This window comes from Arachis hypogaea, chromosome 16 (genome assembly GCF_003086295.3).
Source record: "Arachis hypogaea cultivar Tifrunner chromosome 16, arahy.Tifrunner.gnm2.J5K5, whole genome shotgun sequence".
NCBI classification, from domain to species: domain Eukaryota; kingdom Viridiplantae; phylum Streptophyta; class Magnoliopsida; order Fabales; family Fabaceae; genus Arachis; species Arachis hypogaea.
Genome location: NC_092051.1, coordinates 143,547,953 through 143,564,256, shown reverse-complemented (window position 1 = coordinate 143,564,256; position 16,304 = coordinate 143,547,953). Strand labels below are relative to the sequence as shown.

The 16,304-nt window shown below is 33.4% G+C and overlaps 2 protein-coding genes across 5 annotated transcripts; one reads left to right on the top strand and one right to left on the bottom strand.

The window, feature by feature from the left end:
• The first annotated feature begins 310 nt into the window (after window positions 1–310).
• On the top strand, window positions 311–6,104 carry LOC112755510 (probable E3 ubiquitin-protein ligase RZFP34). 4 transcript variants are annotated; one of them, XM_025803658.3, is made up of 12 exons: window positions 311–2,047; window positions 2,148–2,729; window positions 2,812–2,899; window positions 3,349–3,408; window positions 3,524–3,556; window positions 3,965–4,042; window positions 4,203–4,246; window positions 4,650–4,690; window positions 4,851–4,933; window positions 5,051–5,142; window positions 5,227–5,338; window positions 5,597–6,104. In XM_025803658.3, the coding sequence occupies exons 2-12, from the start codon at window positions 2,542–2,544 to the stop codon at window positions 5,714–5,716; spliced, it is 939 nt and encodes a 312-aa protein (XP_025659443.1). In that variant the 5' UTR covers window positions 311–2,047; window positions 2,148–2,541; the 3' UTR covers window positions 5,717–6,104. The 4 variants fall into 4 exon arrangements, with proteins under 4 accessions (XP_025659443.1, XP_025659437.1, XP_025659444.1 ...); XM_025803652.3 differs by having other exon boundaries at window positions 4,200–4,246; XM_025803659.3 differs by having other exon boundaries at window positions 389–582; window positions 2,488–2,729.
• Window positions 6,105–13,220: 7,116 nt separating this feature from the next.
• LOC112755509 (FCS-Like Zinc finger 10) lies at window positions 13,221–15,740 on the bottom strand. The gene is made up of 3 exons (XM_025803651.2): window positions 15,607–15,740; window positions 13,971–15,062; window positions 13,221–13,879 (listed from the first exon to the last, which is right to left on the bottom strand). The coding sequence occupies exons 2-3, from the start codon at window positions 15,044–15,046 to the stop codon at window positions 13,720–13,722; spliced, it is 1,236 nt and encodes a 411-aa protein (XP_025659436.1). The 5' UTR covers window positions 15,047–15,062; window positions 15,607–15,740; the 3' UTR covers window positions 13,221–13,719.
• Between the last annotated feature and the right edge of the window lie 564 nt (window positions 15,741–16,304).

Below are 16,304 nucleotides of genomic sequence, written 5' to 3'. Positions count from 1 at the left end.
AAATTATTAAAAAAATAAATAGATAATATTTAATAATTTAAGACAACTCACCATGGTAACACTAAATCAGGTTACCTCTTTTATCTTTATTCTGATGACTGGTCGGTAAACGGTAAACTCTGTTCCTTTGTCCGAAAGTTAGAAATATGTCTGACCACAGATAGAGAATCTACACGCAATTTGAGGCAAATCCTGGCGACACGTCACCAGAATAAATGGTGTCCCATACGTTCCGATAAGATATTTTCAGGGGCAAAATCGGAATTTCAGACAAAAATGGATATAATAGCTGTCACTAGCTGACGATACCGTGTCATTTTCGTTCGCTTTCAAATCAAAATTTCTATTTTTCAATTTTGTTTTTATTTGTCACGTTCATCGTTTTCGTACAGAATTGGTCAATTTCGAACCCTCTCGAAAGAAAAAACTAGGTCTATAAATAGCGCTTCAATTTTCGATCCTTCTCATATCAGGGGAGAAAAAGCGATTTGTTCGAAGGTTCGAATTGGAGCACAGAAAAAAAAAGTTTTAAGAAATCCGTCGTTGATCGATTGTTAACGCCGATCACCGTCGCCGTTCGGGGTTGTTGTTTTCTGTCAAATTCTGTTGCTGATTCCTTGAATTTCAATTATTTCATCTGTGTTTACTCCTCTGTCACTTGTTTTGTGTATTATTTGCGTTATTTTCTGTAGGTAACGTGCATGTGTTTCTTTTCTCTCTCTAATTTTTGTATGCTGTTCTGTTTGAGGTTCTGATTCTAAATAATGCGAGTCGTGAATTCTGTGAAATTTTAGATTTTTAGCTGTTGCTTGTGTTGGCTGTGACATGATCAACTTTATTTAGCTGACTACCATGTTGTGCTCTGCGGTTAAGATATTCGTTTATGATCTTAGAAGCTATTACTTTTACTTAGTGAGATGGAGAGTGACATTTTTTAGTGATAGTCAATGACGTAATTCTATAGGGTATTACGTTTGGAATAAGCACCTTCAACATTGAGAAAGGAGAGGAACATTAAGGGAAGTTTGAGCTTTAAAGGCTTATTTATAAGAAGTATATGTGTTTAAATTATTCAGGTTAAGATAGTTGGGAATCTTATATAAAGAATAGGGATATATGTGAGACAGTGAAAGGTTGAGAGGTTAACAATTTAGGAGAATCAACTTGGATGAGTGATTTGGCATGTTCTGTTCCGTTTGGAAATGCCCAAATCGTGGTTTGGGCTCAAGGCTTTGCTCTGACCATGGTTTTGGAGTTTCAGACGGAAATCCGAACATGTTTTGTTAGTTTAGAAAGCTTCGATGAAGAAGTTTTTTGCAGGGAAATGCAGTTTGCAAGAAAGTGAAGCACCCAGTTGCAGATACTAGGACTTGCAGGGACACTGGTAGTTATTATTTTGAAGGGGAGAGTGGCGATTAGATCTTTTGTTGCTTTAGCCATGTCCTACCTATGCGTTACCTCGCGGATTGTAATCTGCTGTGAGATGCAGCTTGAAGCCTTATAGCCGTGTCCTTATACTTATGCTACCTTATGGTTCGTTATATGCTACACGAGTTTGATGCAGCCTGAAGCCAGTTTTGATGATGTGAAGTTTGTAACTGGAGCTCTCCTTTTGCCTGATCTGTAGAAACTATCCTATTGTTTCTCTGCCCCACCCACAATTAATAGTGAAAAGGTTGGCTTGATGCTACGCCCATTGTTTGACCTCACATTTGAATAGTTGACCTGCTCTCTTCGGTGCCAATCTTCCTTCTTTCTTCTTCCAGCCTTCATTTTTGTCTAGGCTAGTAGAAGAAACGACCCTGCTGCTGAACCCCCAATATGGATAACCTACCCTTGGTTATTGTCTTGGCAGTGAACGAGTTCTTCAGTGTCAACTGTCAAGTGACCTAGCCAACTATGTAACGAAGATAAAATTTCTAATAAGACAAGGAATCCACCAAGGTGCTGAAGATATGAAGTTCTGTTAGGTAATTGCTATTGTTAAGTGTCTGTTCAGGTAGGATTATCTGTTCAGGAGGAATCCAATACACTTCTGCCTATTAAGGTAGGATTGTCCTTCATGGACAATAAAAATCGACACATGCTATTTTTTTAATTATTATTTGAGATGCCTTTGATTGAGTGGTTTATTGATTTCAACATAGGTTGGAGTATCTATTGGTTGGCTCAACTATAGTTGGATTTGGTTCTGGGACTGGGACTCGAGTTCTTCAAGAAATCAAGTGATCATTCTGCTGTTGGTTTCTATTTACATCTGGCAGCTGCAAGTTTCCCAGTGCCAACTTATAGTAATATATGGAATTCTTGTAGATAGACTAATTTTCAATTGCTGATTGGAGCTGCATGATTCAATTTGTGTTGTTGTTGGTCCGCGGCAGTCTAGAAGAAAGCAACAATACATTCGGTGTTTACCTGGCTTGATGGGGTGACTGAGTATGCCTTTAGAAGTTTTAGGATTATTTCTAAACTTGTCCCTACATGCAGGTCCCTAAGCTCACTCACTGCTTCTAGATATTTGGTAATATTACCGGAGGTATAATGGGAGAGGTGGCAGTAATGCGCTCTGAGCCACTGCAGTTTGAGTGCAATGATATGAAGCATCTGACAGAGGGAGACACTTATGCCACAGATTCAAATGCAGAGCTTGATCATAGGGAAGAATCAAGCCAATCAACTGATCATGAAAAGACTAATGACTTGCGTGAGAAAGGATACATGGAGTACGGGTAAATATTTTGTTCATATACTCTTCTAGTTGAGGTGTTACGTACCCTATTTGTTTGCTAAAGCAATAGGCTTTGTTTGCAGATGTCAACATTACCGGAGAAGATGCTGTATCAGGGCCCCTTGTTGCAATGAGGTTTTTGATTGCCGCCACTGTCACAATGAGGCAAAAGTGAGTGAATTCCCTTGATCTCAAATATTTTACATTGGTTATTTCTGGAGCTGATAAGCTTCCGTTCTATTTCATATTCCAGCCAAACTTGATATGTTTTCTCTACTTGATGCTTTATTTACATCTATTCTAATTTTCGGTGGTTTGTATTTCTCTGTGTCTGCTCTCAAAGTCCAATTTGTTTTATTACATAACTGTAGTTCAGAAATACCTATGTTTCGTTACTTTCTCTGGATAGTCTTACTAGAAGTGGAAGTGTTCTCTTCTATAAAGTGTAGATATTTGAGTACTAGTTGATAATGAGTTTCTGAAAAGATAAATTTTCAGGGGAACAAAAATGTTAGCTTATGGGAATTTAATTCAAACCCTTGAAATATCCTCGTTTTGTGTAATTCATGTAGTGCAACATTCCTTCAGTTTCTCAAAACTTCTCTTCTTGTGTTTAACAGAATGATATCAGCATTGACCAGAAACTTAGACATGACATTCCGCGCCACCAAGTCAAACAGGTATGGTTAGTTGTTTGGAGATACCGTCGGAATGTGCAATTTATTTTGTGCCTAATCCACTGTTAGTAGCATTGTGATCAAGAAAGTCCTTAATACTAATGAAATAACTTTTCAGGTGATATGTTCACTTTGTGGGACAGAACAAGAGGTGAGTTTAGAAATTCTTTGACATCTTCAATTGTACTTCTCCGTCTAGTGTACAAATTAGTGAATTCAGAGAATCTAAATACCGTTTTAGGAGGAAACTGTGATAATTGTATATAAAAACAATGGAGAGTCCTCCTCCATATACAATAAAGTAAACAAAAAAGGTCCAGTTGTTAAGGGGATCTTGAAATTTGCTCTAGATGTTTTATTTAGGTTTGTAGTTTTTTTCCCCTTTTATTTTTGAAAACAAAAACTACTTAAAGATGTTTCCTAGGAAAAGTGAGTTTCTTTGAGAACATTGAATTCATCTCATCTTATTGAACTAGTCATCCATTGAAAACCTGCAGTACTATTGATTACAATATTTTGCTAATTGATTCATTTTGTGTGTTTATTTTTCTTCTTACAGGTGCAGCAGAACTGTATCAATTGTGGTGTTTGTATGGGCAAATACTTCTGTGAAACATGCAAGCTCTTTGATGATGATGTAAGTAGTTAATCCATGTTTCAATAACAACACCCTCCCCCCCCCCCCCCCTTTTTTTCCCTTCTTTCCCTTTTCTTTTTCATGTTTAATTTACCCCATAAGACTTCTGCTTTAATACTGTTTTACCGTCTTATATCTGTTTTTCTTCCATTTGAAGCAGGTATCGAAGCAACAATATCATTGCAATGGATGTGGAATTTGCAGGTATGAACTGCTGATCTAGTGTGTTCTCTCTGTTGTAAATACCTCTGCAGAAAATGAGAGGAAAGGTGTTTTTTGGGGGAGGAGGGGTGATTTAGCTTATAATTTTTCTTTTAAACTATTTTTGAAACAAAACAAAAATTTATTTGTTCCTTCATTTGTAGTAGTCCACTTTCTACACTGATTTTACAAGATTCTCTAAAATGGAAGTGTGTGCTATGCTTCGTTTGGTAATTTTATGTTTCTAGATATGATGCTTTATTGTACCATTTTGTTTTGTGTCTTAACTACAATATCACATTTGTGCAAAGTATGCCTTGAAGGTTTAAAGAATTTTGCTTTTTGGATCAACTGTGTTCAGTATTGAAATTCAAACTGATTGATTCTATCTAATGTTATAATCCAGAACTGGAGGACGTGAGAATTTCTTCCACTGCTACAAGTGTGGTAAGTTAATATTATTCATTTTAATACTCTCATTTTTCATTTTAATACACTCTTCTCTCACTACATTATTGGGGTCTTCATCTTTACTCTTATTATATTGTGATTTATTTTTCAATGCAATGCCTGTTTCGTCTTTTCATTGATGAATTATTTTGAGTAGGTTGTTGCTATTCAATCCTGGTAAAAGATAGTCACCCTTGCATTGAAGGAGCAATGCATCATGATTGCCCCGTTTGTTTTGAGGTAATACTTTTACAAGTTCTACGGTTAAAATATAATGTTTCCTTTATATAATACCTCTTTGGAACTTTGAATTCCTGGAATGGAGACTGATAGTACATGAAAAATTTGCTATTGCAGTATTTGTTTGAATCCAGAAATGATGTCATTGTTATGCCCTGTGGACATACAATCCATAAGAGCTGCTTGAAAGAAATGAGAGAACATTACCAGTGAGTAATAGACACTTACCTTTGTCTTCTTTTTTAATATCTATCCGAAAATTTTACTGATCCTTGCTTTTGAATATCCATCAGATATGCATGCCCTCTGTGCTCAAAGTCGGTGTGCGATATGTCGAAGGTTTGGGAGAAATTTGACTTGGAGATGGCTGCTATACCGATGCCTGAACCATATCAGAATAAAATGGTCAGTGTTTGTTTCTGTCATGTCTTTCTGTTGCTGCTATGAAAAGTTTGTTGTGTTTGAGGGTTTTAAGATGTCTAGTATTATGAGGAATGACTTAAATATACCCACATAAACTTGGTGTTGATGCAGAGAGATTAAATTAGTGATGTAAATTATGTTGAGTTATACTTCAAATTATCTTGTTGATTTGATGCACCATAGCGTAGTTCATTAGTCCAGTTTTATGAAATACTGGTATGATGGTGTTATGCTCGACAGGTTTGGATCTTGTGCAATGATTGTTGCAAAACATCTCGAGTTCAGTTCCATTTTGTGGCTCAAAAATGCTTGAACTGCAAATCCTACAACACACGACAGACCCGAGGCGGAGACTGCTGAAGCAAGTGGGGGGTATATTTCTAGTTGAAGTCTAAATCTGATTTCACTTGAGAGTCCTGTGAAAACAAAATGTCAAGTGAAGAAGTAATGCACTTTGTGGGAATTGGAAAATTGCATGCTGATCCAATATTCAATAGGAAGGACAAATTTATGCCTAGGGGAATGATCCGAGTCAGATAATTTGTTTACTAATAGTGTCGTGTTGGAAGAGAAGGGGGGGGGGGGGTGTTCTGGTTGTAGTCGCTGCTTTTCCAAATGTTTTGTGTTAGCTTGTAAATATTTTGTTATTAGTGATTTATATATTTTTCGCTCGACAACTCAATTCTGTTTTTGTATGCCTATGCTCCATGTAATAGAATATTCTGAATTTATGGTTTTAAAATTTAAATTGTGAGAGTTTTGTCTTGTGATGATATCAAATCTAAAATCTATGTGTAGAGGGGATATGGCGCACGAGACTTGAGAGCAGTAGTTCTAGTTAAGACTTTATAATTGATACACAGATATCTTGGATTGGAAGTTAATAAATAGTCATTTAATAATTTAGAGGTTTTACTGAAGATACACGCGTCTCTAATTTTGACTCTTAATAGCAATTTCAAAGCGAGCTCCTCAAAGTTACAACTGGATAATTAAGATTAAAATGTATTTAAATATTCCTAATTTGGTCTTTAATATTTCTTTCCAAGGTATTTACTACTCACTTGACGACTATGATTTAATGCAAAGCTTGTTACAACTAAAGATTTAATACCTTCTTATTAGGCGATGCAATGCAGCTAATATTTTACAATTAGTTATTAATATATTTATATTAGTTATTAATATATTTAAATATAAATATATGTGTAATTTAATTTATTTTAATATATATTTATATTTTAATATATAAATATATCGATGGTTGATTTTAAAAATAAATTTTAGTGTGAATATAACATTATCGAATACTTTAATTACATAGAGCTGCCAGTTATTAATACCCTATAATTTTGCAGCGGTAAAAGTAACCTCCTCAAAACCAATTCTTTTAAGAAAATAAATAATTCGCAGTTTCGCACACATAAATAAGGAAGGTCTACCGTACACCGCTCCATTCGCTTGAATTGGGAAACTACTGTAATTTGTTAATCATGAATCGTCCGGTCAAAATTTGAACTAAATTTCATCGAGTTAATACTCAAATTGGCCTCTGAAATTTGACCCGCGATTAAATTTAGCCCTCAAGGTTTCAGTTGACTCTAATTGTATCCTAAAATTTTGCCTCGAGTCTCAATTTGGCCCTTCCGGCGTTTTCCGTCACCGGAGAGCTGACCTGGCAAATTTGGTAGACACCTGACATCCTAGTAGTTAGATGACGTGGCAAAATATTTGAAGGCTTCAATTTAATTCCTAAAAATTTCAAATAAAACCTAGAAGTTCTAATTTCCCGAAATCGAAGAGTGTCTCCAAGAGGTGAGAAGAATGTTGCGAAGCAGCAACCAAAGCTCAGGTAGCTCTGGTAGAGCTCGTTCGCATGGTGGCTGGGTGAAGAACACACACGGTGACAGAGGTGGGAAGGTTCCGCATTGGTGCGGTTGTGGGTTGCGTCCTATTCTTCGGTGGTCTGGGACGGATTCCAATCCAGAAAGACCATTCTATGGATGCTCTAACTATAATGTGAGTTGGTTGAATTATTGCAAGTTGATTGTGTGTTATTTCTCAAATGCTTGTTGATTTTGTAGCTGTTCTTCCTCTCAATTTTTTTTTGGATTTTTTGTGTTGTAGACTACCGATAAGAGATGATGTGGCTTTTTTAAATGGGCAGATGTTGAAGAAGAAGAAGCCATAGTTGGCAGAAATGAAAGTTCAGTTAGTGAAGACCATTGAAAAATATCACTGGGGTGGAAATTAGTGCAGTTGAAGCTGAAATTAGAGTATTAAAAATATGGAATATTATGTTGTATGTGTTTGTTATTATTTTTGAAATTGTGATTGTAGCTTGTGAATTAGGTGGGATGAAATATATGTAACTGTATATCAGTTATGTGAATGAAGCATTGTTATGTATTTAATGAGAAAATAGAAATAGAATTTTATGTTCTCTTTGCTAATGATATATCCTGTAAAAATTCTTTAAAACTAAGATTATATATGAAGCTGCTATGAGTCTGTATATGAAGACAAGACAGGAGCTGGCTCTAATAACTATATATGTGTATGCACTTCCATTAGTGAATAAATTTAAGTGTATAGTTCATTTGTGAAAAAGATATAAATAGATGAGATGTTATGACAAAAGAAAATCTAATAGAACCTTGTGTGGTTCTTGCACTTGACAGAAGACCCAGAAATAAGTAATTCATTAAATAATTCATAGTCATTAATCATTGTCAATATCACAGCATTAGCAATAGCAGTATCTGTATCATACCTTAGATACTCTAGATAACATAGTTTCAAATATCCTAAACCAAAACAGATTACTCTACATAACATAGTAACAAAATATCAAAAGAGCATAATTGGATCAAATGCTCTCTACAAAATATGTTCTACACAACTTCCAGTCAACATTGCAAAGCGTTTTCTATTTTGTTGTTGGTGGTTTGAAGCCTGGGGTGGGGACGAATGTCATAAACTCTGCCAAGCGTGCAGCTGTCCCAAAACTTGCTCCTTGCATTGGGTCCACATTGAAAGTTGTTTTCCTCTTAGATTGCAACTTGTAAGACCTTGTCACCTATTGTGGAGGTGGAGTTGGGTCTGATGGAGGGACCTAGTAAAATTGTGAACAGAAATAGTGACCAATACAATAAATTGACAACAACACTAATTTCAATTTATCTCATACAATCCTTACTCATGAAACATGAAAGAATAAAGCAAGTACAAAATTGACAACAACACTAATTTTAAATTTTTGCCCCTATTTGATACCATAATATGTCATGATGGTTGGAATTTAACTAATTAGTATACTGACAGTTGCAACTTCGTATAAAAAATTGCTTCACTCATAATGAGCTTTTTCTGCTTGAGTTGGAGTAAGCTTCTCGCTTGTTTAAGAGTTTATTTTGATGTGGCTTTTTGGACCTAAAATTACTTTTTGGATTAAAATCCATGTATGATTTTTTAAAAATATTTAAAATCTCAAACCATCATTTTTCAGAAAGGGTTTTCATGTACTTGTCTGCCATTTTTTCTGAATAAAAGCAAAGTTTTAGTAGAATATAAGGTAATTTTTTGAATTGTTCATGCTTCAAGCTCAATAGGCTTGCTGTACATAAATGTTGACTACATAAAAACTAGGCAGACCTAGTATTTGCTGTATGGAAACTAAGCATTCCTGAAAAATTATTAGTCTCGTTTAACGAGATTTCTGACTATAATCTTTTATGCTTTTGTATATATAAGTGCTACAGTCAGTATCATTGTAAGAAAATTTCAAGTCTCACATATATTTTTCTTAATATTCTCAAGTAGGCTGCTCTGTTTGGGAGAGCATGTTACATATGAAATCAATTATTTGTATAATTGTTTGATGCTTGTGAAATTGTTTGAATAGTACATATACAGATATTGAATGTGTTCAACTGAGTTTAAGAATTGTCTTATATTAGCAATTTATGTGTTCTGCTACATTAGATGAAAATATGGAAACAAGCTCCTTTTTTAATGTGATAAGGATAAGTAGAAAACTATGCCAGGATAAGGGAAGAGAAAGGAATATCAAGAACAAGACGAACATAATGAAAAAAATTAGCATAAACTCTGTTAACGAAACAATAATCAAAAGTTAAATACACTGCAATGACTGGCCAAAATATAAAATCCTCAGTTCATGATTATCACTTAAACATTCATGGTGGTCATTGATGCATATAATGTTCAGCACAGAAAATATTTTGTTTTACAAGAAATTATCCAATCAACAATTAAATTAAAATGGGATATGAAGGAGTATAATTGTTATTTTAAAATAGAATATGAAGAATCAAAGACTGCTCAAACGGATAAAGAATTGAACGATTTGGTTGATCACAGCCACACACATGCAAAAAAATTAAACCCTAACATACAAAAATTCTATCATCATCAACAACCATAATCAACCACATTCTCCCAAAGTTTCACTGATCAAGTAGGGTGAAAAAAATGAAAAACAACACACAACCAACATTTTGATAAAAACAGAGCACGATAGTTGAGAGCATCGATTTTGTTACTAACCTGTTTTTCAAAAGATGACTCCCAGGTAATTAATCTTCACAATGGAGGTAGAAAGAAGTAAGAAAAGCTTCAAAACTCTATTACTGTGACATCCATGGTGCTTCTCTGACGGGAAGGAAAACGAGAGGAAGTGGAGGAAGAGAAAGGGTCAACTGAGTCTCACCTTTGGAGTGGTTAGTGTTTGGATTTTCATTTAACCCCTTCCTAAGGGATACAACGTCGTTTCTAACAATTTCGGCGCCAACAGTAAAACGGCATCGTTTTGAGACTGCCAGGTGTCATTTAAATTTGCCAGGTCAGCTCTCCAGTGACGAAAAACACCAGAAGGGCCAAATTGAGGCTCGAGGCAAAATTTCATGGTACAATTAGAATCAATTGAAACCTTGAAGGCTAAATTGAGTCAGAAGTCAAATTTTAAGGGCCAATTTGAGTATTAACTCAAATTTCATCTAGCCAAGTAATTGTTGTAGTATTGTGCGCTGCTAAGGACTTGACAGTTGACCTTGTTATCATTTAATAATCAATAGTCGATGCATCTGAAATTCTGAATCTTACTAAGAAAAAATATATAAGTTAACAGTAATGCAGTAATGCTAAGAGATAATAAAATAATAATCTATCTATAATTTTATAAATGTAAAATTTATAATTATATAGCAACAAATTATAGTTTAAATGGTATAATTTTTTAATACTCACTTAGAGGTCGTGAATTTGAGTCTCATTCCTAACTTTAGATAAAAAAAATCTATAATTACATTTATGCCTTTGTTTAACTTAATTTCATATATGCAACATTTACAATTATATATTTATTACATATAATATTATTTAGTTATTTAAACAATAATTAATAAATACGAAAGGAAGAATATTAAATGACCATTAAAATTGACCATCAAAACAATAAATGATAAATAAATATAAATAAAGATTTAGTCAATATGTGTCTATGATAAATTTATTATTAATAAAAATTTTAAATATATTTATTTAAAAAATATAAAACAAATGTATTAAAAACTTAAATTTTTTATATTTTCAATAAAAAAAATTTTAATCTGTAAACTTAACATCTACTCTAAAAGCATTTATCTAATCAAATCCAATCAAATTGTTATAATGTATTTTTTGTTTACGCACTTCTTCTTCTCGTGTATCGTTGCCGCTACCGTCTCTTCTTATTCTTCTCCTTTTTTCTCACCGTTCTCTTTCGTCGTTGTCGTCACCACCATCTCCTCTTCCTCCTCCTTTCTTTTTCATTTGAATTTATTTTCCTCCTTCCTTTTTCTCCTCCTTCATTATCATTATTATCGTTATTGTCATCGCTGATACTACTGTCTCTTCTTATTCTCCTCTTTTTTCCTCATATTTCTCTTTCATTATCGTCGTCGTCCTCGTCACTACCAACACCACCTCCTCTTCTTCCTCCCTTCTTTTTCATTTGAATTTATTCTCCTCCTTCCTTTTGCTCCTTCTCCATTATCATCATCATCATCATCATCATTATCACCGTCAATGTCATTTTCTTCTTATACGTAAATCAATGTTTCTTTTTCTCTTTCATTTTCTTTTAAATTTTTGCACATATAAAATTTCAATCTAATAAGTGTGCATTCAAGTCTAATTGAGAAACAGTACTCTTAAAAGAAGTAAGCAACAAAAAAAAGAAGAAAAAAATTAGAAGCAAAAAATATAGAATTAAAGAAAAAATTTCTGTATTTTTGTAGCAACACCTCGGTATCAAAATTAAGAAAATTTGATTTTTTTTTTCTACCAAAAATTCAATCCAATAAGTATAAACATACATTCATTCAATTAAAAAAGATTCTAATATAGTACAAACATATTCATTCAAGTAATTTCGATATTATCTTGTGATTTTTTATTTTTTACATTTATTTAATTAAATAAGATTATAGTACATGTTCATTCAAGTCTACTATGATAAACAATACTCTTAAAAAAATAAGAATAACAATTCAAAACAACAACTCTTCCCGCTCTTATTTTTCGTTATCTTAATCATCATGATTACTTAGTAAGTTTAGAACATCAAATTATAATATTCCTTCTCATTATATTTAGTTAGTAAGTAAAAAAAGAAAAGAATCTATCATTGAAGCATAAGAAGACATTAACAAGACATTTCTATGTCAAAATTAATAAATTTTTTTGTTTTTTAGCAACATTTCAGTGTCAAAATTACGATATTTTAGTATTTTTTAGTTTTTGGCAAGAATTTAATCTAATAAGTGTGAAGCTACATTCATTCAACTAAATAAGATTGTAATACATGTTTATTCAAGTCTTTTATTCAAGTCTAATATAAGAAGTAATACTCCTAAAAAAAAGTAAGAATAACAATCCAAAATAAAAGTGCAACATTAACGAAGTTATGTTTTTGTAATTAAATTCCAATGCAGAATTAAGAAATTTCAGTGTTATTATTAAAATATTTCGATGTTATTTTCTAATAAATTCTGTCTAATTCAAATCGTCTCATTCTCTTCTTTATTATTATCTTCTTTTTATATCTCACATTCTCATAATTTTTTTTATTTTACCCTCTTAACAATAATAAAAATAAGAGAAAGATAAAAAAATCCAATAAAAAAATCATATGCAAAAAATACCAGAAAAATGAAGAGAAAAGAAAGAAAAACGTAACAATTGTATAAAGAGAAGAAAAAAGAACACGAAGAAAAAAGACGCGAAGAACAAAATGAAGCGCGCGATGCCATTGGGAGTTAAAACATGTCTATATGTTCTCACTAATAAAATTAATTTTTGTTAGGTTTAAACCAACTTGATTAGACTTAATTGTCAAAAAAAAAAAAAAACTTAAATGCGTAGCGAAACCGATTAACTAAATCCTACAAATAAAATAAATTATAATTAACAAATAATTTTAAATTACTTTTTTATTATCTTCTAAACATGATTGAAAATTAAGCGCTTCAATAACATAAATAGAAAAAAAAACTGTACTAGAAGATAACCACATGTTCCCACATATTTTTAAAGAAAAAGATGGAAGCTCAGGTACAATCAACTTCACGTAAAATTAATATCTAAAGACCTCACGTAAAATTGATATCTAAAGACCGTTAAATAATTTGATTGATTTAACTAATTTTCATACTCTCAAATATAAACTTCACGTAAAACCTCACGTAAAACCGAAGTTTCCACCATTCCTCATGAAATGGAGAAGGGAAAATACGAGTCAAAATAGCATCTTAAACATAAAAGGCGAAGTCGCATGTATTACAGTATTGGAGGATAATAGTGATAAACCACAATAAAAACCATCTCTCATTGATTCAAACGGGGGTAGCTTGATATAAACTACAACAGTAAATAATTAGCATACCAATATAGTCAACAATTTGTTTGGCGGGTATACATTGATTCTTAAATCATAATATAATAATATATAGATGCAAACTCATTATGGGGATAAGCCACAAAAAATTGGCTTCAACATCAACCCCTTCTTTTCTGCATCAAAACAAATCTAGTCTAGACTATCATATAAATTTCATAATATATAATCTCAGTTATACATGGAAATAAACCAAAATTAATCTTGAATTCATAGCCATCATCCACCAAACACCATGAGAGCTTAAAAACCAATGGTAAACAAATGATGTACACACAAAAATCATCCATGGCTGCTAATAGATGCACATAAAGAACAGCACTTTGTGAACAGATGATCAGGTGTTGTTTACCACTCTCATGAACTTGATGGTGATGGCAGAAAAAGGCGCCGCCGGCCACAGCCTCTATACCGCAATGGCCGTGGGGATGCCTAGCTCAAAAATATCCCCATGATATCCCATCTTCGGAGGGCTTTGAGAAGCTGAATTCGATGATTCCTGTCTCGCCTCATCGATCATGATTTCCATCTCGCGGCAAGCTAAACTGCAAAACGACTCTTCACCTCTGCAGGACATAAAGGAAGCCAATGATCAAATTATATCAAACAAAGAAACAGCAACTAACAACATAGGAGATACAACACAAATAAATCTACCTATATATGTAAATATCTTCACCCTCTTTGAGTTTCTTGTTGCAATGGTAGCAGATACTTAAGAAATCACCAGAAGGGCATTGGATTGGAGTCTGTAACATGTCCTCCACCATGGAGGACACTCCCTTATCCTCCCCTTCATTATAGTGGTTTTTAAGATCATTGGAATGAGTTCCCAAGATGCAGTCACAAAAAATGTGAGTGGTTTTCGGACTGGGACCGTGCGAGATCACACAGGTGTAGTCCTCAGAATTTTCAATCTCACTAGGCGAAAGAAACTTCACAATCTCATTAGAGGAGCAGATGGAGGCAGGTTTCGAAGCCAATTCTTCAGGCAGATATGTTTTTGAATTCTTGCTCCCTCCAATAAAATGAGGAGGACGGATCGCTCCGTTTGAACCGAAATCCTCAGAATCTGAATCCACATTGGAATCAATCAGGGTGAAAGAGTCCAATGAGAAGGACCTAGTTTTCCCAAAAGGTGCATTCTCTTGGATGGTTTCACCAATCTCATAAAGAACATTAAATTTACCCATGTGAGAGGAATCCTCACTATTCTTAGCATAAGGAAGCTTGCAAAAATCTTTTGGCAAGGACTTAGATACCTTAACAGAATCCACAAATGTTCTGCAATTTGGGGCATTGATAATCATCTGTGGAGTGAGGCTAGGCTTCTTGTTCTCTGATGAAAAGAGAATTTTCCCAGAAAACTCAAAACAGTTATTATCTTCCAATTCCAAAGAATCTATGATCCCTAAACCTACTTTGTTGTTGCAATCCCAAATCCTTTGTTGTTTCCCTTCATGGAGTGAAGATCTTGGGGTCCTAACAAAAGGGTTTCCTAGATTTGAAATCCATGTGAAATCTAGTGGAGAAGTGGGGCTCTTAACTGAATCAGAATCTAAAACCCCTCTCTGACCCATTCCAACAAACACAAGAGGAGCATTGAAAATTGAGCTGTTTTTTATGTTCGTCACCTCCAATGAATTGCAATCATAATCAGCATCAGAGATCATTGTCTTCTGATCCTTGTGATTTTGATCCTTATGAATTGATCTTGCCCTCTTCCTCAGCATTTTCTCAGAACACCAGCTGAAGAACAATAGACACATGTTTGAATAACTGATCAACTACCAACTTTACTCCATAATTTGGATTAACAAAAAAAATAAATAATGCAGATGGACCTTCATCAAGGTGAGAAAAAGAAACTAAAACCCTTTGTTGTTAGCCACACTAAATAAATAATAGGTAAAAATCTATAGCAAAGTTTCAAGAGTTCTCGAGAGAAATTTCATGTATAGAAAGAATACATCAATTCATTCATTTCCCCCAAAATGCATTAATAGAGCATTAAAACAGTACTAAAAAAACATTTTATATCATGCATAATCAAAGAAAATGATTAAATAATGAACATTTTACAAAGCAAAAATGAAATAAAAGTTTGATAGCATACTAATGATAATAATGCATACCAGAGAAACACGAAAGACCCAAATCAGTGAGAGTCAACAAAATACATCAATAATCAACAAGAAAGAACAGCAAGAAATAATAATAATAATAATAATAATAATAATAATAATAATAAAGAAAAGAAAGAAGAAGAAGAAGAGGAGGAGAAAGAACCCACCAGCAGAGAGTGCTTGGTCTAGAAAGTTCAGAGAGAAAGAGGTCCCAAATGCAGTAAATAAGAATGAGAAAGTTGTGCTGTGCTGTGCTGTGCAGTGAGAAGCAGAGGCAATAATACTATGTATCTATATATTCTATGGAGAGAGAGAAAGAGAGAGAGAGTGTAACACACACTCTCTTGTGCGCGTAACTTTGTTTCTTTGACGTGTCCCATACAAAATTTTGTTGCTTTCACTTTGATGCTGACATTTGTTTTATCGCTTATTTGCCACGTACCCCCTCCAGCACAACTCTCATGTTCTTCTGTTAAAAAAAGAAAGTTTCAAAAATAATATTCCCATCCTTTTCTTTTTTCGATAAAAGTTTGGTTAACATATGTCTTAAGAATCATAAATTAAAAAAAATTACTAAAATTATAAAAAAAATTAAGAGTAAAGTATCGTTTTTGTCTCTAACGTTTCAATCGTCTTATTTAAGTCTCTAACTTCAAAACTGATTCAATGTTGTCCCGCCATTATGAATTCGTTAACAGAATTGACGGCAAAACAAAATTATGACGATTTTAAAATGTTAGAGAATTAAATAGGACGAAAACATTGGGGACAAAAAAGATACATAGAAATAAATTTTAATTTTATCCTTCAATAATATCAAATTTTTACTATACATAGTATTCAATTATTTTTTAATCATATCTAA

What these genes read in the sequence shown, in the direction of transcription:
- LOC112755510 (XM_025803652.3), top strand. Translation starts at nt 2,542, where the DNA reads ATGGGAGAGGTGGCAGTAATGCGCTCTGAGCCACTGCAGTTTGAGTGC. An exon ending in ATTGCCCCGTTTGTTTTGAG is followed by an intron (nt 4,934 to 5,050) that starts GTAATACTTTTA and finishes TTGCTATTGCAG; the next exon opens with TATTTGTTTGAATCCAGAAA. An exon ending in GAAATGAGAGAACATTACCA is followed by an intron (nt 5,143 to 5,226) that starts GTGAGTAATAGA and finishes AATATCCATCAG; the next exon opens with ATATGCATGCCCTCTGTGCT.
- LOC112755509 (XM_025803651.2), bottom strand. Translation starts at nt 15,046, where the DNA reads ATGCTGAGGAAGAGGGCAAGATCAATTCATAAGGATCAAAATCACAAG. An exon ending in GAAGATATTTACATATATAG is followed by an intron (nt 13,880 to 13,970) that starts GTAGATTTATTT and finishes TATGTCCTGCAG; the next exon opens with AGGTGAAGAGTCGTTTTGCA.